Consider the following 22323-nt stretch of genomic DNA (forward strand, 5'->3'; position numbering starts at 1 on the left):
GTGGTTGAGGGACCCCTGGAAGGAGACTATAAAGGTCCCCCCTTCACCTCCAGCTGGATGGTGACTTGACCATACACTCTGCAGAGGCATACAGCACCTGAAGGTGGTGGTAGGACTGGATGTGGGGGGAGGTTGGGGTCCTGGCACCCCAGCAGGAGAGTGGTGACCAGGGATAGAACTCTCCCCAGGCTTTGCAGGAAGGGCATGAGGGCCCAATTAGGGACATAAGGGGGTGGGGCTGAAGACCACCCGAGTTCCCAGCTCCTCCAGGGGCTTGAGTTGGACACGCTTTCCCCCCCACACTGCAAACCTCTTCTCTGCCGCTTCCTGTATGGCAGCCTCCATGGCAAGGTAAATGATAACCTTGCGGTAGTATCTGGAGACTGCCAATCTCCAGGGGCCCCCACTGCCTGAGTGAGTGCACATAGTTCTCAAACGGTGGTGGCTTAATCTCAGGCATGTTGCAGTGCACCCCACTGTGCCTGCTGATGCTGAGGAGGGGACCCCAACTGCCTGAGGATGTGTGGGCAGAAGTGGAAGAGGGCCCAGGCTCCGAGGCTGCAAGCTTCCCTGCAGCCACCTAGGAATAGCTCCAACTTCTGAGCTGAGCAGCCCTGCTTGCAGAGATGAAGGAAGGCTGAGTGGGAGGGGCACCTGCACCTGCAAGTGTTGCTAACTGGACTTTCTTTGTAGGCCCTTTACTCTTCCCACCCCCTGTGGAGGAGGAAGAGGAGGAGCCTTTGCCCTTTCCCCTGCCTTGTTGGGCTTGGGGGCTCCATGGCCCCCCTCGAAGAGAGACTGGTCAGTGGGGAAACCCCTGCCCCTGCAGGGTCTTCCCCAGCATATTGGCAGCTCCCTCAAGGGACTCTTGCCATGTCATGGGAGGCTAGCTTGGAAGCAGCGGTGGCGGGAGAAAATATTATGTGGGTGCTGGGGTTGCGAGTGCATGCCAGGATGTGGAGAAGTAGTGCAGAGACGCCCCTCCCCCTCACTCAGGGCTGTTGCGGGGCTGATGCATGGCAAGTGCACCGGGCATGCCAGTGGTGCTGGAGCAGTGGAGCTGCGTTTGGGGGGGCTAAGCCCCGTTAGCAGCAGCCTTCTGCTGCCTATGGTGGGAAGGAGTCAGGTGGGGTGTGAGGGAAGGAGCTGCATGCTCCTCCTCTGCCTGGGAGGAAGAAAGTGGCTTGCTGTGGGGTGCAAGGTGCCTCCGCTGGCTGTACTGCAGGGGGGAGGAGGGGAGCTGTGGAGGGAACACAAAAAGACAACAGGGACATATGAAGAAAAGAAAGGGAAGCATGCTGCTGACTTAGCGGATCACAAACACCAGGAGAAAGGAAGTGGAGCACAGGACCCACCACAGGAGGGTAGACACAGGGGTTGCTCCTAGACCAGCTAACAGGCAGACATTGCTGGTGGTGGCATTGTGAGGTCCCCTTTGGCTGCAGGTGGCCCCGGTCATGCGGTGGCCGTGAGGCGGGACCAAAGGAGAGGGGGCTGTAGGTCCAGCAGGAGGCCAGGGTGGGGAGAGCAGGAGCCTGCAGCAAGCAGCTCCTCAGGCCCCTGCTCCCTGGCCCAGCTGCAGCATGGGGGGGGGGGGGCGTGGGCGTATGAGACGGAGCAAGATGGAGCTGGGGCCCGACCCGCGAAACAGCGGCTCCTCTGTTCTCAGTTCAAGCTCAAAAGGGCCCGCACGTGAAATGCCGCATCCCCGCGCCCCAGCCCGTGCCGCGGCCGGCTCCCGCGGGGCAGAGCAGGTCCCGCAGCCCGGGAGGGGAAGCGGAGGCCAAGGCCCCGCCCTACCTGGATGGCCTCCTTCATCTCCGGCGTGAGCACGGCGCGCGCCAGCAAGTGCTCCAGCAGCTCCTGCAGCACCAGCTGCTTGGCCAGGGGCACGCGGTGCCTGCGCAGCGCCTCCTGGTGGCACGGCTGCATCCCGCACGCGCCCGACATCAGCCCGGGCTGCGCTGCGCCGCGCCGCGCCGCGCCGGGGCCGGGGGCTGCTCCGAGCGCTCCGTGAGCCAGCCCGACGGCCTCGCGCCCAGCCTGCCCAGCGCTTCCGCCCCGCTTGCCGAAGCCCGTGTCGAATCAGCGCGCATGCGCGGCCGCGCCCAACCAGCTCCGCAGCTCGTGGTCACGTGAGCGCCTGCGCGCGAAATCTCCACTTCGCCGCCATAGCGGTTTCCGCCACGGAACAATGGAGTCCCGTGTGCGCGTGCGCAGCTGTTCTTGTGGCGGAGTGGTCGCGTGCAGCCCGGCCCAGCAGGAGGCGAGGGTGGGGAGAGCAGGAGCATGCAGCTCCTCAGGCTCCTGCTCCCTGGCCTAGCTGCGGCATCGCAGGACGGGAAGCAGGCGGGAAGGCGGTACTGGACGAATGCTGTGAAGAAGGCACAGAAAGCCCCTGGCTTGGAAATCCCGGGAGTCAGGTGTTTTCTGGGTTTGATGCCCACTCAGTGCTTTGGTCTCTGTACAGTACGTTGCTGCGAGGTCCCTGCCGTGGCCTACTCGAAAGGCGTCAGAACCAGTTTAGAAAGACGGTATTGCAAGAGTATGAAGCCCATGCGGATGGCTCACGCATGTCCTTCCAGAAATGGTAGCAGCATTTCAAGCACTTTGAATTTAGTAGATTGCCAGTGTGTCCTCCCTTCCCCCCCGCAATGCCCTTGAGGCTGGTCCCTAGAGTGGCTGGCAGGTGGTATGTGGTCTATGATATCAACCCCAGGGTGGGGTGGTCTTTACCTGGTATAGGCAAGGGACTTGATCTCACAAGGAAAGCATCACTGTGGAGGGTCTGATAAGTCTAGCTAAGCCGATTCAGTTCCCTGCCAAGAGAGATTTGCTTGTTCTTGCGGGTGTGAGGGACCCACTCCTTCAAGCATTCTCAGACTCCTGGCAGATGTGAATATAGTGCTGTGATTGGGATCTGAGGAATTTTGTGCCCGATCCCTGAAATCACATGTTCTTCCATGCCAGACATGCATGAAAGGACGTGTGCTTTTTGGGATGGGACATAAAATTCCTCAGATTCCAGTTGTGTAACTGCCGCAGCCAAACTGGATCAGGCTGGGGGCAGCTAAATCTTAGATCTCAGGGCTGCCTCCTGCCTGATCCCAACCCTCAGTTGATCATCAGGATCAGATGTAGAGCAGTACCCAGTCCCAGTTTGAGATCCAAGGATCAGGTAGGGGTAGCCATGTCCTGACCTTGGGGGCTGCCTTATACCTGATCCCAACAATCAGCTAATTGGGATCAGGCATAGAGCAGTCCCAAAACCTGCCATGTGTTCAATTTAAAGTGATGCAATCCACATTTAATGTGGAACATCTCCATGGCTGGTTTGCTATTTATGAAGTCATAAATTGGCTAATATGTCGCATCTAATTAATCACATGATTAACAGGTTTCTTGGGCAATAAATGAAACATCTGCCAGGGCCTTCCAACCCATATTGGTTCAATATATAGTTGAATACTTCACAAGGATAGGTTTCTAACTCCTCTGGGAAAATGAGGGTTTGTGAATTAACTGAGAGTACGTATAGCTGCTGCAATTGAACAGAACCAGTGAATTTCTGAGTGGAACTTCTCCAGTCAACTCCAGTCAGACCACTTCTCCAATCAAATGTATGAGACCACTGATGAGCTTCAGCTGATAAAAGAAACAGAGCCATTTGAGGTAAAAGCTGCAGCAAAAAGCTGAATGGGTTCACTTTAATTAGGCAACCCACTGCAAACAAATAATTCAGGTCCTGTATAGTTCTACTCTTCCACCCACTCGGAAGACTTATTTTCTCTGACTTCATACAAGTCTTTAATTTACACTCTACATTTAAAACTCCTCCCTCAGATGGATTTCAATATGAAGGATTCTGGGAGGACTCTGGGAGAGGCTTTCCACTCAGCTGGAAATGACAAGGTGTGATAGTCACAATATATGTTACCTGAGATGCTTATGACCAAAGGGACTATGGTTTTCATGGAATCATGAGGTTAGAAGGGCTATCAAAGGTCATTTAGACCACCTAGTTTTGTAGAAACACATTCATTTCTTCTGCCCTCAGGCTCTAAAAATCCATTGTTCAAATAATGCCACCTTTTCCTCTAGCCCTGGTCCTTTTCATAAGATGACCAAGTCAGCTGCCCAATGGAGTGGTGCTGAATGGTTACCCACTATATTGCAGGGAAATATTAGTTTCCAATGTGAGTTGATTTTTCTTAATCTAAATTCATAGGGCTGGATTTTTTAGAAATAATTTATATTTATAGAGCGTTATATATTCAAAGTGCTTCCAGTCATTAACTAATTACATTTCACAATGCTGCTATGACACAAGTATTATTATAGGGAAACTAGAGTGACTCAGCAGCAGAAGTAGCAATTGAATTCCTGCCCTAGAGCTACGGCTATCCAGGAAACACCCTAGAAGTAGGAGATAGCTTAAATTAGAGCGTTATGTGGCTCACTGGGATATATTCCCTTTCTTAATATAAAAGACAAGGTATCTAGTCTTTATGGCTGTAGAGCTAAAACTACAAGTGTGAACAAGTTATATAACCCATGAAATGATGTCTGTCCACATCTTCAAAAAGCTTGAAATCAATGTTACCGTAGCCTTCTATTGCTCTGATTACACAGTTAGCTCTAAGAGCCAACAGCGCCACTTAGCCACTGTCAATATTAATTTCTTAGTCATGTTACCTCTTTTAAACCAAACCGTTCAAGGCTCTGCAGATTGTTTAATAGATAAATTAATGACTGAGGCAGCTTCGACGCAATCCTTTTCATTTAAAGATGATGTACAAAGTCCTGTTTCCTTGAACAAGAAGGAATTAACTAATAGAAAATTAATTTGCTCTCAACTCCCAAGACTTTCAACCTGCGCTCAGCCAACAAGTTCTTATTCTGGGGTTTTCCTCATGGCCGTAGTCAGTGCTTTATGGCTTTCTGCCTCATGCACACCCTGCCACTAAAACAATATGTATTCCTCTCCAATATAGTTTGACTTAGTCATGTTACACAGCTTACATATGGGCAATCTAACGTGACAGCAAAGAGCCAGACCCCAGGGCAATGAATCATGGGTCAATGACTGGCATTAAGGTCAAAAGCCAGCAGAAGCCACAGACAAAGCAACACTCATGAAGACTACAGTTGTGCTAAGGAGTCTGCAGGCCATTTTTCACATGGTTCAGTTGCGTATTTCAGCCTATGAGGTAGCATGCAGGTAGCCTGCCTGACGCACCAAACTGGTCGATCAGACAGGGCAAGGGTTGCACGTATATTTTTTGGTTTGGGTGGTAGCATGTGTCTCTATTTGGCATGGAGGCTACTGAAAAAATGTTAAAATGTTGGGCAGACGCTTGACTGGAATATTTTAGTTAGGAATGATCCTGCCATGAACAGGGGGCTGAACTAGCACTGCTTTCCTTTTGTGTCCCTTCTAGCACTGCTTTCCTTCTGATCCTATAAATCTGTGGTATATGTACTTTTGTGCACATCATCAATCACCTTACCCTTAAGACTAAATCACAAAAAGCAGCAAGCAGGGGGATCTATTTCCCCCCCACCCCTTCCCCTTGAGCAGGGTGGAATAGGATGACACTTAGTGCCTAATAGATGGAATATAATGTTGTTCTATGAGGCTAAAGGACTGCCAAGTAAAGCCATCATGATCTTCCCCTTTGACTTCCTGCAAGTTATAGGCTACAGAACTTCTTGCAGTAATTAGTGCATCTAACTCAATGAGCTCTGGTTAAGCTATAGCATACCTTGATTTAAAGACTTCAAGTAAGAGAGAATCTACCACAGCCCTCAATGAGCTGCTTTAGTAGCTCATTACCATCGTTCTTAAAACACCAAATGTTATTTCATGTTTGAATGTTTCTAGCTGTGCCCTTCAGAAATAATGTTAGACCACCTTGTCCAAGTCAGCTTAACTGGCTGGCCTTTTGGTAGTGCAGTCATCCCATTCTACTTGCCAGGCAATCAAGCAGCCTGGCGTCTGTTTTAATTTCTGCCAAGACTGTAACTGCAGTCAGGAAACTTCAGTACAAATATTTAAAAAAACCAGGCTACTAATTTGAGTGCTTACATTCTGAGGCACTTAGCTTGATTGAAAGAAGTACTGAATTCCCCTAACTTAAATTGGAATGAGCAGAAGTTGCAGGTTCTGAATACCTCTGAAAATCATACCCTTTTATGATTCGAGTTCCCCAAAACTGCAGCATTCATCAAACGTGGACACTTTTAAGAAAGTTGAACTTCACTACACTTCAGTTTCTTTGGCTTCAAAATGTGGGTAATAATGCTTTGTCACTATTTGTCAGGAACTTTGAAAAAGTACAGATCAATTACTGTATTAACCTTCCCTACATTGAGCTATTAAAATGACTTTCCAGTAGAGGGCAGCAACATCTTCCCTCTTCACTGTAAGGACCTGAAAGTGTAAACCTCAGTTGACACCACTTTGTTACTGTAGAGTCACTAGTGATTGAAAAGCTACACCCACTGGATTATGCTAAAGAGGAACACACCTATGTACAAATTGTATATCTGTTGTTGGAGATTCATTCAAGTGCACTGGGGATGCTATGTGCATATTAATCCTGCTCTGCTGATGCCTACAGTGCCTGAGTCGAGAAGCCCTGCAAGAGATAGTAGAAATCAGGCTTGACATGCTTCCCCACTGAAGTCAAAGGGAGGCATTCCATAGGACCCACATACGAAAGGGAACCTCATTCCATCCTGTGAGAGGCACAAACACATCCTGGGGAATGACTGGCTAGTCTGTAATTATTGCAGAGAAGGACCTGGGAGTTACCAGGTTCCATGAGCCTCAAGCTGAAGCTAAATATGAGCCAACAGTGTGATCTTATTGCAAAAAGAAAAACAAAACCCTAGCAAATTGGGTTATATTAACAAAAGTGTAAATTGGAAATAGAAGGAAGTGATTCTTCCATTCTGTTCAGCACTGGTGAGGCCTCACATGGAGTACTGCATCCAGTTTTGGACCCCCACACTTCAAGAAAAATGTAGATCGATTGGAAAGGGTCCAACAGAGAGCAACAAAAATTATTGGAGGTCTGGAAAATATGACTTATGATGAAAGGATGGAAAAACTAGGATTCTGGAAAAGAAAAGTCTGAGGAGGGATTGATAATCATAGTCTAAAGTAGAAGGCAGGGTACATTTTCACCTGAAAGCTGCGTCCCCACAAGTGGGAACGTATAGTTTGTGGCACCTCAAAGCCTTTGGAGGCACTGCAAAATGCACATAGTGCTTATGATTCCATGCAGTGGCAAAATTAGCTACCAAGAAATCATGGTACCTAAAAAAACTATGGCACAAAAAGGAGTGCAGCATACATGGCTGCAGTATGTACCACCCAAACCTAGGGCCTAGCCACCCAGAGCCACACTCTGGCTGCTGGCCAGGCTCCAAGTGGCAAGTTCACTTGCTGCAGCCCTGGGAGGCCCCCAGGACCCTAGGTATGGGTTCTGAGGCCAACCCAGGTGCTGGCCCCAGCCTTCCCTATCCTACCTGGGGCAACTTGCAGCATACCAGAGCACATGTGCAGGAGCATGTCTGGTAACAACTATTTGTTCCTGGGGAAACACACGGTCCTGTTCATGGGAACGTGCCGTAAAAGACTAACCAAAGTAGGTTTTGTATACATACATGCACACACATATATAGCACATGTTTTTGTGAGAAGAAGCTGACTTCATCAGGTGCTGTAATTTGAAAACTCCTCAAATACATGTTGGAAATAAGAGGAGTTGCAATGGCCTCAAACTGCAGCACAGAAAATTTAGGTTGAAATTTAGGAAGAACTTTCTCACTATGAGGGTGGTCAAGCATTGAAACAGGCTACCTAGAGAAGTTGTGGAATCTCTGTCCCTGGAAATTTTCAAAAGTAAGTGGGACAGACTTGAATGGAATGGTTTACTCAGGAATGTCCCTGTCTTGAGCAGCGAGATGGACTATATGACCTCATGACGTCTCTTCCAGCCCTACTTTCCAATGATCCTATAAATCTGTGGAAAATGAAAATGGGGAAAAATAATGAAAGTCAGTGGTAGGAAAGGGCAGGCAAGGCTTCCAGATCCCTACCCTCACTCCAGGAAGTTCCCACTGTTGACAAAAACAGGGAAAACCATTTAGCAGCTTCTCTGAAACTGCTTCCCAATTCCCATAGCTGGAGAAACAGTTCATAATAGCAATGAATGGGGTGTCAACCACTTGCTCATAATGGCAGTAGATAGCTGACAGCCACTAGAAGTGAGATAGTTGACAAGTCTATACTATGTTGGAAAGTACTGGGGAACACTGCAGTTAAACCACACACTGTCCACTTTGTCTTGCTCTGTGCATGCTGAAGGCCTTAATGTGTCATGTTGCCAGTACTCAAGGGGTACTGGGTGTACCAAGTGCTACTCTTATGGACACACTCAGAAATAAGGGAACTACTGGGCAATGGGGTTATACCCAAAAGTGACAACATAACATTTTTTGGCATGCACAGAGCAGGAGTGAGTGGTGGTGTTTCACTGTGGCACTCCCTACCACTCTCTGATGCAGTATTTTTCATTTCTTTCAGTAATTTTTCTGATGGAAAATGTATCTGTGACTACATAGAGAAAATGAAATGTCTGAGACTATCCCATCCATTCCAGGCTCCCCAACAATTTTATCTGGGAGAAAATCAACATCAGTAACTTAGATTTATTTTTAATAAATCAGGAACATACCTTCTCACCTTCAGGTGAATTTAAAAAATGAACTCAAGGATTTCTTTGTTAGCCTGCCTGGAGCCTAATCCCACTTGGTTCTTATCAAGGTTATTTTCAGGACTTCGGCTTGTAGGATAATAGCATCAACTATATCCTGGGATTTTGAAGGCAAGCCTGAAGAATCGTGCAGATTTTAGACAGGATTGGAGTTGCTGTTGAAACACTGTACGTTTAAGAGGTAAGAGCTCAATTCATGGCTTTGCCAGGGGCTTGCACAAAAAATTTAATCTCTCCATGGCTCAACCATGTATAACATGCAGATTATAAGGCTTCCTTCTTCCCACCCTACCTGTTTGGGACAGGGACCATCTTTTATTACCCATCTAGCACTATGATCTGATGTTGGTCAGAAACTGCAGCCTCTGCTATATTATCAGTAATAAGAAGAAGCCATAATAAGAAGTCATTGGGGAATGAAAACAGGTGAAAGAAAAAAAAAAAGACTCCCGCATTACCATCATGGAAGAAGAGATACAGTGTCACTAGCGATTTAGGAGATGGAGGAAAGAGAAGGGTAGTAAATGAAAACACAGGTAAAGTACAGGGATGTGCTGAGTCACATGGATTGGAGCTTGGAGGTGTTAAGAAGATAGTAGAGGATGGAATGGATTTCTTGGGGGTGAGAAGCAAAATGAGACATGAGATGAAAGAATGAATTAACGTTTTGACTAATCATTGCTTTTCCAAAAACTGTATTTTTCTCTTTTTTCTTTAAAGACCTTCCTCTTCCTAGGTCTGTTCAATCTCAAAAAAAGAATTTGACCCAATGGTTTGCCTGAAACATACACTACATTAAAATAAAGTTAAATAAGAAATATTTAAAAAAATGAAAGAATCTAAATACACAGGGTTGTGGCATGCCTACTAGGGCTGTGTGGGTCTTTGGGTCACGCTTCAGATCCAGTGCCATTTTGGTCACTTCGGCATCCAAAGTGGCATGCCCGGATCGAAGCGCAGGCTCAGGCAAGCTATCCGAAGTGGTTCAGAGCATCAGAAGCGCTTCGGACACTTTGGACAGCTTGACTTGCAGTTAGAAGAGGGAGGGGGAGCGGAGGAGGGAGGGAGAGTGGGGGAGGGGTGGGCCTAGAAACAGCATAAAAGCCTCTGGAGGCATGCTGTGTCTTTTCCCAGCTTGTTCCCTGTCAGGAACTGTGCGACAGAGAAACACTCAGACTGAGGCATCGTGGCTTCCTGGCTCAGTACTAGTTGAACTTGCCTGCTCCTTTTTCTTTTTACAAAGGAGTGGGTAGGATTTAGCTTAGCTTAGCTATTCTATTCAATTATTATTACTATTCAATTTATTTCTTTGAATTTATATTTACTCTTTTTTTTTTTTTTAAACTTTGAAAAAAGAAAGGTGTGTTTTCCCTGCCAGTGTGATCTCTCACTCTGCAGGTAGGCACAGATTGCTTGCTTGGACGTGCACACAGACACACAGATACGCAGAAAATATAGAGAAAAAACATATTCATAGCACAAGACAGACAGACAGCACACAATTTTTACATAACCCTTAACACTGAAGCAAACAATGAAAGAAAAGGCCAGTGCACGCACGCAACAGAGGGAATAAAACACACAATACAGAAGGATTCTCACACACAGAGACCTTTTGCAGCACAGGAAAGATCAATATGAAACATGCTGGAAAGGGAGGTGCCAGGTTTTCTGGTGGGGGGGGGGAGAGGGGGTACGGGGAGAGCTAGAGCTGCAAGCCCCCCCCACCCCGTCCCAAACACATGCATTCTATTCCCAAGCAGCCATGACATCGGTGCTGCCAGTGGAAGCCAGGTGGTGGGAGCAGTGTCTGCACCTGACGTCCCTGCACCTGCACCACCTCCGCTCAATCCAGAAGTGGGTACCAGCAGTGGAATCACCATCTCCTCCACCCCAGTTTCAGCTCTCAGCGTACACTGCCCACTGCCAGAGGAGGATCTGGAGCTGGAACCAGGGATGCAGAGCGCGCTGGCTCAAGCAATTCTGGGGACTGAGGGGGAATCAGAGTTTGTGCTCCACACCCCTCAAATTTCCCCTAGACCCAGGTCTGCTCCGGAAAGCAGCACCTCGGCGGAGGCTGAGGTTGTGGAGGCAAGTGGCTCAGCTGAGGCAGTTCCTCCTGCTGTTCAGCCTTAGCCTGCTGAGAAGGTGGAAAAGGCAGGATCCTCGCCTTCAACCCAGAACCAGGTGAGTAATGTAGCGTGGGATCATTTTTGAGGTGGCAGATGATCCCAGGTTTGCCATCTGCCAGCACTGCTGAAGGCACATGAGCCATGACAAGGATGTGAGACACTTCACCACCACGGCGATGCTGCTGCATCTGAGAAGGCACCACCCCCTTGCCCCTCTTCCTACTCATCCTGGCACCAGTACGTGTGCGCCAAAAGGGAAGTCCCCTGCTCGCTCCAAAGCCCCCTTCTCCCCAAGCAGAGGCGGGCCACTGGACCAGTGGGAGAAAGGTGGACAGAATGGGGGAACATTCCCAAGGCAAGCAAGATCACCCAGAGCATTGGGGAGATGCTTGCTCTGGATAGCCAGCCCTTCTCCCTAGTTGAGCGGCCAGGGTTCAAGCAGTTTGTAACACATCTGGCCCCATTTTACAAAGTGCCTGCACGCACCACCTTTAGCAGGGCAGTGGTGCCCTCCCTGTATGAGGCATGCAGGGAATACTTGAGGGAGGAGCTGCGCAAGGCAGGGCTGCAGGGAGCAGGAGGCCCCAGGTCCTGGGCATGACCACTAAAACTGCACCCTGCCAGGGTAGGGAGGCCTGGTGGGACTGCTGGCAGTGCGGCAGCCCCATAAATGCCAGGACCAACGATCCTCTGCTGAAAGGCAGGTAGGAGGCGCCATAACTTCCAGCTAACGCATGCACACACGCACAAAGTCCTAGATGGGGAACGCCCAGACCTGTCACGCCTTGGACAGGCCTGACACTTGCTGGTTGCAGTGCAGTTGTGAGGCTCCTGGTGAGCACAGTTTAACTGCCCGGGATGCCAGCTTCAGGGTTGAAAACCCCCTTATCTGGCTGAGGAAGTACCTGAAAAGTGGTTTGCATTGTAATTTGTTCCTTCTCAGGATCAGGCCTAAGAGACTGGAAGCAGAGTGATTTTTTTTCATGAGGAATGTGTCCCCACAGGTAGTTGGGTTTTGTTGTCTTTGATAGGTCTGTAGCAGAAAGCCCCCTTTTCCTCTTGCCTGCATTTGCTCTCCCCTCTTCGGATATGTTTCTCTTTTTCTACCTTTTCTTTCTTCCTCTCTCTTTCACTTTAAGATAAGGAATTGTGTTTTAAAATTTGTGTTTGTGCATTTTGTATCTCCCCTTGTATTTTTATCTATTTGTGTGCCATGGCATTTGTAGCTTATATTTTATACTCCTCACCTTTCAACTTTCAACTAAATGTGTTTTAGTAAGTTATACATTGTAACAATGTTAACAAGGGCAGGAATCAAACTGTCCTTCTCTGTATCAGGCAGACAATGTAACAACCGGGAAATCTCTAAACGTCACTGATCAAAGGCTAGAAGCCCAGGCCTGAGTTAATCAACGCTGGGGACCAACTTTTGGGCTGAGTATCTCCAGATCAACTGCTCCCAGAGCCCTATTCAAAATTCATCAATGGACTCCCAAACCTGCACGTACATGCGGGCGACCCCTGGGGCTGACAGATGCCGTCCAGTAGCCACTGAGGTGGGGGGAAGTCCCACGAGGGTCAATGACCCCTGGATTGGGCAAACCTGAAAACTGGGGAGTCGCCAAAGTCTGCCAGGGACAGCTAAAAGGCAGTGAAAAGTGACCCTCGGGTGCCCTCTTGATCTCCAACTCGACCAGACCTGTCCAGCCAGAAGGACCAGCCAGCGACCCCCTTCTGGAAGATAACACCACGCTGAAAGAAGCCTCAACGACAGACTCCAGCGCTTGTAGGATAGGTATACCTGACTCTGTAGCCTGCTACTGTGTGTGTGTATGTGTGTGCATGTGTACATGTGTGTGTGTGTGTGGGAACCAGCCCCAAGGTTTATGATTACAGTGTTTCAATCCGCCTAATAAACTAGAATTTTAAGGATCCCGAGTTGGACATTTGTAGCCAACAGGTCCTGGTGTGCAGTTTGGGGGGGTACTGGAGATAGTTGGCAGGTTTTGTGTTTTGACCTGTAGGAAGTTGGCTTCACTTCTGGTGATGAGGTTAGGTGCTTGTTTGAATGTACAAACCACTTTTCAGAGCTGGGCCTATGAACTGCAGTTCATCAGCCTCCTAGGTAGTAGGTACAGAGACTCATGGACTCAATATACACAGTGGAGTTCTGGCACGCTGTGACCTGTCAGACATCTGACACCCCAGGCACCTCTGCACTTTTACCTGCGCTGCTACATCCCCCTTTCCTCCCTACCCCGCACCCCAGCCTGTCCCTTCCCCCCGATGCCTCCATTTCCATTTTCACTGACTGGCTTTCTTGCCTGCATTGTGGGCCAGGCCAGCCTCTGGCTTCTTTACTATTCCTTCCATCCAGGACCAACTGCAGGTACTTCCTCAGTCTGACAAAGGGATTTTCAACCCTAAAGCTTCCAAAGATACACTTTTTTTAAGTACTCCTTTTTTTTTCGTAATACACATATAGAAATAAAAACACAAGATACGTGATCACATACCATGAATAACATCATATGTCCAACACAACACAACACAACATCTTTACTTCTTGCTGTCAATTCCTTTATAAAAACAAAGGCTCTGTGACAGGTCCATTTGGGTATCTTTGATGCTGCTGCTGATGCTCCTGGTGTTGAGCCAGCCAAGTTATTTTACCTGTTGTCACGTAAAGTGGAGGACCAGGCGTGAGGCTGTAGGGGAGGAGGAGGCCTCACTGGGGCACACTGCCATGTTGTGCAGAGGCCCCAGTGCCAGGAAGGGCACACCTTAACACACACACAATGTCACCTACCCACATCATGAGTTTTGCCTGTCAGCAGCTTGGGGTGCAGGGCCCCGGATGACAGACTCCCCCAGCAAGACACACACAGCTGGCAGGCTTCGTGGCCTGGCAGGGCCCAGCACCCAGGCTTGCACTAGATTTCACCCCCCTGTGCTCCAAGACAGACGTAGTCGCCCAAGCAGCCACCCACATCACGAGTTTTGCCTGTCAGCAGCTTGGGGTGCAGTTCCCCCCAAACCCCTGCACCAATTTTCTTGAAGCTTGGCAGGCTTTGTGGCCTGAGCAGGGGCTACCACCCCTGCAATTTTCAGCCCGCTGCACCTTAACACACATAGGGTCATTTGTGTCAGGGTCATTTGCACTTTAACACACATGGGAGGTAGCAAATCTGTGTGCATGTATATATGTTAGGTATATGTAAGGGGAGTAGAGTGCTTCTGCTTCTGACTGATACCTGAGTGGTTTGCCTTTTTTCTAAAGTTCTTTGGCTCCCTTACAAAGCTTGTCCTGCCAATGAAATCTCATTGCATTGAGCTGACTTAAATTAATGTGTGCCTATGCATTTGTGTAAGTGAAAAAGGGTAGTTTCTGCACATCTATCACAGTGGATGGAGTGGGCTTGTGTGTAAGAAATAGACAGTGGTGTTGATCTATGTAGGACAGAAATGGTTTGGGTAGGGTATCTGTTGAGATATGCAAATGTGGGTAGGGCTGGGGTGAGGGTGTACCTTATCCTCCTTTCATATAACTCATCTGCAACCCCAGACACCAAGCACCTCAAAAGTCAGTTGTGGCTTTAACATTCACCACTGCAGGCTCTTGACTGTTTCCACAGCTTTTTTTCTCCTGTGTACTGATGCACTGTGGTGGGTTTTGTGTTGAATCCATGACATCTGGTATTTTTTTAAGTAGTCATAGTCTTGCAGATTCCCCAGTTTCTTCAAAGACCTCATCTTCAGTATCACTGTCATAAGCAGGGGGTGGTGTAAGTGGCTCCAAGGGTTCCACACTGTCTTCAGCACCTTTGACTTCATGGATATCTGAAGCAAACCGCTGCAGCCTTGGGGGCAATACCAACCGAAGGTGCAGCCTGGATCCTGCATCTGCCTCAGAGAAATGCCTAGTGCCTGACGCTACTGAGACACTGAAGGTCTCCACCACAGCCTCAGCCAGGGCAGGTGACTCTATAACCACACTGTATGGCGGGGGATCACCCACCGGTGAAGGCACTGTGCCTGCATTGGAAGTGATTGTCCAAATTGTTGGGTTTGGCATATTCATCACTTCCTCATATGCAGGAGCTTCATAAGCATTATTCACCCTGCACACAAAAGACAAAGACGTATATTAAAGAAGTCCTGACAAAGTTTGTGCTACACAGAGACAGACAAATCCATTCAGTCTGGTGCCCAACCTATGTCCTCAATCTGTTAGCATGAAAAATTGATCATCGGCTTTTTCATCGGGAAAAACCAAGACATGCTTTGTTAGCTTGAACCAGCAACTTTTTGAAGAAAAAGAATGAAAGAAAAATAAATACTATATTTTACTTTAAACTAACAAGTCAAATGATATGTGCGAGAGTACTGTCAGCCCTTGTTACTTTATATTATCTAATCACACTGGGCACGTCTACACATGCGCCCAACTGTGCAGTAACAGTACAGATGCTGTACAGAGGCAAAAATACGGTCAGCAGGCCATATCTGGCCCACCAAGGCATTTTGTACAGCCTGCTGCAGGTCCCTTGGCCCCACTTAGCCCAGCTGCTAGGGCCACCCAGGACATGGCACATGTGGCCAGTCCCACAACCCCTGGATCTACAGCAGGGTTCAGGTAGCACAGTGGCCAAACTCTTGTTTCCCGGCAGCCCAAACCATGGCTCCTGGCTGCCGCTGCCAGACCTACCATGCTACCTGAGTACCGTGACCTGTCTGCCCCACACCCACCACTGCCGGCAAGACCCACAAGGGCAAAGTGTACAGCCCGGTAGGTGGGATGCGGTCACGGGTGTGTGGAGAGCCACATCTGGGAGTGGGATGGGTGGTCAGGACCAGGGATCGGGATCAGGATTGCAGGGCTGTGACAGTGCAGAGCCAGGGCTAGGGCCAGGTCTGGGGCAGAGCCATGATCTGCTGCCTGCACACCCATGCATCAGGGCAATGGTTCTGTGAACAAGGGTGTGCAGGCAGCACATCGCGGCTCTGCCCTGGGCCCTGGCTCCACACTGTCACCACCCTAAGATCCCAGGGTCTCCATGAAGACCAGCTGGGACCCACACAAGCAGGGCACATGCCAGGCAGACAGGATAAGACCACGGGCAGGCAGGGAGCTATGTCCGGGGCCAGGTCTGGGATCCTGGGGCAGTGGAGCCAGGTTCTGGGGCAAAGCCAAATCCGCTCCCCACAAGCCCCTCCCTGCGGAACCAGTGCCTGTTGCAGGAGCATGCAGACAGTGAACAGTGGCTTTGTTCTGGCCCTGGCCCCACAGTGTCACTACCCCAAGATCCCAATCCCCAGCCCAGGCTCCATCCAGCTCCTGGATGCTGCTCCTCACCCACCTGCAGCCCATCCCAGCTGCCTGGCTGTGCACAGGGGCCACTTACAGAGTTCTGGTGATTTGTTGCATGGGGGAGCATGATGACCTGGCCCACGACAGCTCACCAAAACTCCGCATGTGGCTCATGGGCCCAAATAATTGCCCACCCCAGATTTTACAGAACAAGAAATTGAGGCAGAAAAAAGCTTATGACCAAACTATTCAAATGAGGTTGCTATTTTTAAAAGATTAACCGTAAGCAATAAGACCTAATTTATACAGATGCTAGAAAAATCTAGTTGATATGAGCAAAATTTGTGAAGCTTGATATCCTTCAAAATCAGGCATTAGATGTAGCACATTTGATATTACAAATAGAAGCACTCGAAGTTACAGGCCCCTTAAATTTTGCCCAGGAACTACTGCTGTTCAGACAAAGTTTGAAGGACTGAGCTGCAGAAGTCCAGCTGGGAGTCATCAAAGTATCTCCCCAGCTCTTTCTTTCTTTTTTTATCTGGCCTTTGTAACAAACAGTTGTTATGTTAGGGCTCATAAACAAAACTATTAATGACCCAAAAGGGTTCAGAAAAGATTAGAGTAGGACATGATGACTTAAAGGCAGAGAAGAGATAGCTGGATCTATGTATCCTTTTTAAGTGCGCCCAGGAGGAAAAGAATATGCGCTGATTGAGATATCTGAGATTTGCAAAATGAACTTTGACAACCTCCACCTGGGAATACAACCACCTGGACTGATATGCTGTTTTCTGGAATGAACTTTGACTTCTGTCTCTTGGGAGAAGTGCAACAGAAGATTATGGAAAGGTATATAATGAAATGGTTATACCATGGGGTACAAAGGGTAAAAAAAAGAAAGAAGAAGTAATAGATGTAATTGCTCACCCTGCCTGGCTCTGCATCCTTGGAGCTGCCAGATTTGCGTTCTGTGTCTGCTGATGTTTCACGTAATACTCTGCAAATACACTCAGCAAGTAGCCAATGAGGCACAAGCCTCCCACCCCCAGGAAGAAGTATCCTACTGGGTTGATGTTAGAGGAAACAGCCAACATTGTGACCCCAATGAGAAGTGCAGCAGTGAAGAGAAGTAACAGAGTCTGGCGGATGTTCTTCCAATGTGACTCTAACCACATGGTGTTATGGATGGCAATGGCAGACAGAGGGGGAAAGGCTGGGTAGCGGGAGGAACAGACGTCTGTGGAAGACAGAGAGGGTTTTGAACATGCAAGTGAGACCATAAATATGTCAACATATCAACATGATATCACATACACATGCAACTACATACCATCACAAGAACATTCACATTACACAACACTCAGAAACAAAATGCAAACCAACAAAAATACACATCCATAAGGCTATCCTAAGCCAACACACCAAATACAGGAAACAAATGTCTAGATACATCCCAAGAGCAAGACATACACATGGAAATACTGTACACAGGCACAAATATAGGGAGATGCCAAAATTAATGTGGGCAAAGGTGCACAAAAAGGCACGCAGAAATCTTCCGTAAGCATACGGGTATAATATATGGATATGTAAATGCAAGGTAACAAGAGAATGTAAATATGGCGTACATGATGAGCAGGTTAGAGTCCTGGCAAACTGGACTGTGGGTTGCCCGAATATAAGTCTTTATTGTCAAGATGATATACAACATACAGGCCACATATCAAAACTGTGATTCCTTCATTTCCAGCAGATAAACAAAATACACCATCAAAGATTTTTTAGATGTTTGTGGCCATGTCTTCAGCTTCTTCTGGTTGTCAGGCTTCTTCCCACCATCCTGTTCTCAGGTGCCCTGGTTCCCCATCACTGATGGAGTTTCCCCATCATCTCCTTGGCAGAAAATGGTGTCTATAACTAACTTATACAAAACAAATACCAATAGTCTCTGGTACTCAAGTATGTACCAAGGAAGAAGAGTCACTTCATATTCTTGTATACGTTATCCTTGTATTTTTTATAATTTTCTACATACAAATACCACCATTGTTGGGAAACATTAAGAGTATAGAAATTCCTACCATGGGGCACATGTACTCAGAACTACCAGCTTTGATTGCACTGTACCTGTATAGCACAGTCAGTTATTAGAACAAGGGCACTTTCTGTGAGTACCAGGTCTCAGATAATCCCAGAAAAATCAGCAACCAAGGGAGCCCTCTCCTTGCTGGGCACTGTTATTGAACATTGTTCCTAGAAGCCTGTCACAAGTAGGTCCCAGAACATGCTCCTTACATGACATTAATACAGTTCTGCTTCCCCAGGATTTCCCTGTGAAGACATACTAACCTAAAATAATCCCTCTCTTCATTTGAGCATTGCTCAGAATGAAACCAGTGATTAGGCCTATTTCTCATGTATTGTTGGTGCAGAACCTAGAAGTGAATTCTTCATGTCTAGCAAATCCCAAAGCCAAAGAAAAAGAGAGAAAGAAAAAGACGGAAGGAATGACATGGAGTGGAAAACAAAAATAGTAGGAATACCTCAGTGCTCACTCTTTACCTTGACTTACCATCGGATAGCTTTAGATCTTTTTTTTTATATAACAACACATCATTTTTTCTGTTCTTGTTTTTTCTTGCACTCACATAAATTTATGGATGTAGATCATTCTGATGTGTGCATGCACATGTGCACACATGCACACACACACAGACTTGTATACTTGCAAACCTTTACTGACCCATGCAAACAGTCACGCCAACACATTTGCACATCTAGGGTGGAAATCTATTATTTCTTGGTTGTCTAAGGGTCCAGATTTAGTCATCTACATGATTGTCTAAGCTGTCAAAATGCCACTTATGCACAGATTGAAATTCTATTCCCACCTGTGTAGCCATACACACATGGACAGTAATGTATGCATACAGACTGGGCATATGCACGAGCAACAAAATGAGAATGAGAGAGACCTCTTGTCTTCCCCCCTCAATAGCTCATTGGCCAGGGCACTCACTTGGGAAACTGAAGGCTCTGGATTCTGGCCCCCTTCACCCAGAGGAGTTTTGATCCTGCATTTCTGATATCTCTTAACTACCACACCATAGGTCAGCTATTGGTTATCCTTTTCTTCAGTGCTCTTTTGAAGCTGGCCCCGTGAGCAGCCACAAGAGGGATATATGTGAAAGATATGTGAGGCCAGGAAGGATACAAGCCAGAAGGTATGTGGCTCACAATATACTGGCTGCTGGCTTGGAAGAGAGGGGGGCCTGATTTCTATCTGAAACTCTTGCTCACACTGAGGCAGAAGCTTCCTTATGGCTGTGTCTTCTAGCCATTTTTAAATGACTTTGCAAGTGGCTAAGCTGCAGAAGAAGCACCAGAGAAGTCACTGGATAATGGCTAACCTGTGACATAATGGTTAGAGTGCTGTGCTGGGAAATAAGAAAACTAAATTCAAACTCCTTTTTGTGGGGGAAGAACCTAGAATCCAGCACTTCTGGCTTCCCAGATAAAGGACCTAGTCATGGGAGTAGGGGGAGGAGCAAGACAGACAAATCCACACAACCCTTTTCCATTCCATTCTAGTCCAGCAGTCATGATCATAGCTAATGCCATTTTTGGGTATCTACAACTTCCACATATCCACAAGGAACCACATACATGCCTTGGCTGCTACTATGTCTTCCCAGTTTGTGTAGCTACGTAGCCACACGCAGTCATCTATTCACATGGGACTATGCACCTAGGAATTAGACAACAAATGTATTCATTTACACAACCAGGAAGAGTATAAAACACCACCCCTACTCTTACATACAGACTTCCATTTGTACATACACATATGGAAACATGCACTCACATATATGGACTACAGTCACACAGACAGGGAAGCACACACTTTCATTCATGTACTACATGGTAACATGTAGACGTGCAAATGCACACAAATTCATTCTGGTGTGTGCTCATTTAAGCATTTTCAAACAGCAACTCAGACACTTATAATATTAAACATTTTTAAATATTTTAAAAGGGTAAATATAATTATTAGCATTAATAGCTGTAACTATTGAAACTAGAAAGCAGCCAATTAAATCTAAGTTTTCAAAGCATCAGCAGATCCATTTATCTTTCCCTGAAGAACTTGGCATGTACATTGTTGCAATGGGATAAATCCTGTGATCTTCTTAGGTCCTCATTCCTGGTTCTCTCACATACAAAACACTCACACTTTGTTTCATACATACAGTATACTTTCTTCCCTACAGACACACAGGTCTGCATATACCTTTACATATACATATTCATTGACATTCTGCACTTTTGTAAGCCTATATACCAATTTGCATGTGTACACTTAATACATACAGCTGTCATACAGACACACATTCTCAACCTACCTCCATACAGGTATTCCCTTGCAACACCTTTTTTTGTTATCAGCTTTCAGCATGCACTCACCAAATAAAGCCTTCTGGAGCTGGTACCTGCTGTGTCCCCTTGCTTTCTGTTTTCATCCCATTGTTGCTGCTCGTAGACATCCCAAAAACCTGTTTTCAAGTTCCTTGGATTCTGTTCTTCCCTCTCTCTGGCCCAAGGAAGAGAAACCAACAAAAGGTCTTGTCCCCTCCCTCCAGTCTTCTCATATCCTTATGAGGGTGGTGTAAAAACACTGGTGACTAATAAATATGAGAAGGTAGCAAACTACATGAAGATCTCCTTTATACCAGCCTGACCTGGGAAATTAGAGCCTGAATTCTTCAAGCACTGAATCCAAAGCTTCATTTCTCCATGATTAGGTACTTTCTCATCTTTCTTTTCTCCTCTCAGTTCCTTCACTGGCAGGTATGCCTCAGAGAAGCAGGAAGTTAACTAAAGAGAACAAGTGGGTTGCAGTGGGTGGGGAGTGTTGTGTGGGAGTGCTTGTGCCCAAGAGTGATCTGTTTGGCCCACCTCTCTCCAATAAGTGTCTCTCCAAGGAGAGGATTATGTTCTTTCTCCTTGCAGAACGTTCCCGAACCCTATTTCACAAAGCAGGAAGGATCTCAAGCCCAGCCCCAAATCAAACGACTCACCTATAAACTATTTATGAGCTCTATAAAAATCTAAACTATGTGTTTTTTCCCATTCGGATTGGTTGCTGATCTCAGATACTGTTTTTTACTGTCTCGGACTTTAAGAAAAAAAAGGAGGAAAGCAGACAATATTATTACTCTCAGAATGCTAGTGTAAAGTTCCTGCTATTGAAGGATATATCTGGAGCAATCTGGATATATCTGAAAGTAATGATAAGCAAGAGAGAAAGCACTGAATGTTTACCCAAATTTAGTGAGTATTTGGACATATGTTATGATAGTAAAAAATACTGTAACATCACAAGTACTGAGCTGTTCCCAAATAAATGACCTCCAGGAGCTGGCTGTTGCAAATGCCTATACTATCAGAACACACTGTTGGTAACACTGATAATTAATTATAGTTTTCTCACTGGGTCTTCTTCAGCTGGATTTGGAAACTTTTTAGCTTCTAATATAGATGGGGGCATACCACTCTTAGATATCTTTGTCTTTGTTCAATGTAGCCCACTTGTCCCCTGTTTTATTCTTTAGAACAATGGTGTTCAACATATCCAGCCCCGCAGGCCAGGTAAGTAATGCAGGGCCAGTTAGTCCATGGGTTGGATCCATGACAGGGTGGGTCTCCAGATATGTGATCCCATGTACCAGATCCAGCCATAGCACCAGCTAATGCCACACACTAAGCCAGCTGGAGTATGACCCCATACACAGCATGGGACCATGTCATCCAGGCTACAGGGTTCCCTATGGGCCTGTAAATTTGGCAGTGGGGAAACAGTGCCAACATGAATTGCCACAGCTCTGGAAGCAATGTTGCTACTGCTTTCCTGACGCAAAATTTCCAGAGCTGTGGGGAGCCCCAATGGCCAAATGATATGGTTCCTTGAGCCAGTGGTTAAGCACCACTGCCTTAGGATAATGCCATTAACGTCAATGGATTTATGTGACTATAAATAGAGAACAATTAGGTCCAGGGTTTGCAGTGCACTTGCTGCAAGGCCATCACC

At 47.1% G+C, this 22323-nt stretch overlaps 2 protein-coding genes across 9 annotated transcripts in view; both read right to left on the reverse strand.

The window, feature by feature from the left end:
- CASP2 (caspase 2) overlaps nt 1-2058 on the reverse strand; it is a 34746-nt gene extending 32688 nt beyond the window's left edge. For all 6 annotated transcript variants that reach the window (XR_003093389.1, XM_025200753.1, XM_025200754.1 and 3 more), the window contains exon 1: nt 1801-2058. Coding sequence is in view for 5 of the 6 variants with exons in the window: in XM_025200753.1 (XP_025056538.1) it covers nt 1801-1950 (150 nt within the window). In the remaining variant the exon portion in view is untranslated. The remainder of the gene's footprint in view (nt 1-1800) is intronic.
- An 11691-nt stretch (nt 2059-13749) lies between these two features.
- TMEM139 (transmembrane protein 139) overlaps nt 13750-22323 on the reverse strand; it is a 29902-nt gene continuing 21328 nt past the window's right edge. Inside the window, exons 3-5 of one of the 3 annotated variants that reach the window (XM_025200708.1) lie at nt 20975-21514; nt 17160-17469; nt 13750-15039 (exon numbers count right to left, since the gene is read on the reverse strand). In XM_025200708.1, coding sequence (XP_025056493.1) covers nt 14631-15039; nt 17160-17469; nt 20975-21023 — 768 coding nt within the window. In that variant the 5' untranslated portion in view covers nt 21024-21514 and the 3' untranslated portion in view covers nt 13750-14630. Of the gene's footprint in view, nt 15040-17159; nt 17470-19898; nt 19981-20699; nt 21628-22323 lie in introns of those variants that run through there. The other 2 variants (XM_025200709.1, XR_003093380.1) reach the window with 2 other exon arrangements.

This window comes from Alligator sinensis, unplaced genomic scaffold, assembly GCF_000455745.1.
Source record: "Alligator sinensis unplaced genomic scaffold, ASM45574v1 scaffold161_1, whole genome shotgun sequence".
NCBI classification, from domain to species: Eukaryota; Metazoa; Chordata; order Crocodylia; family Alligatoridae; genus Alligator; species Alligator sinensis.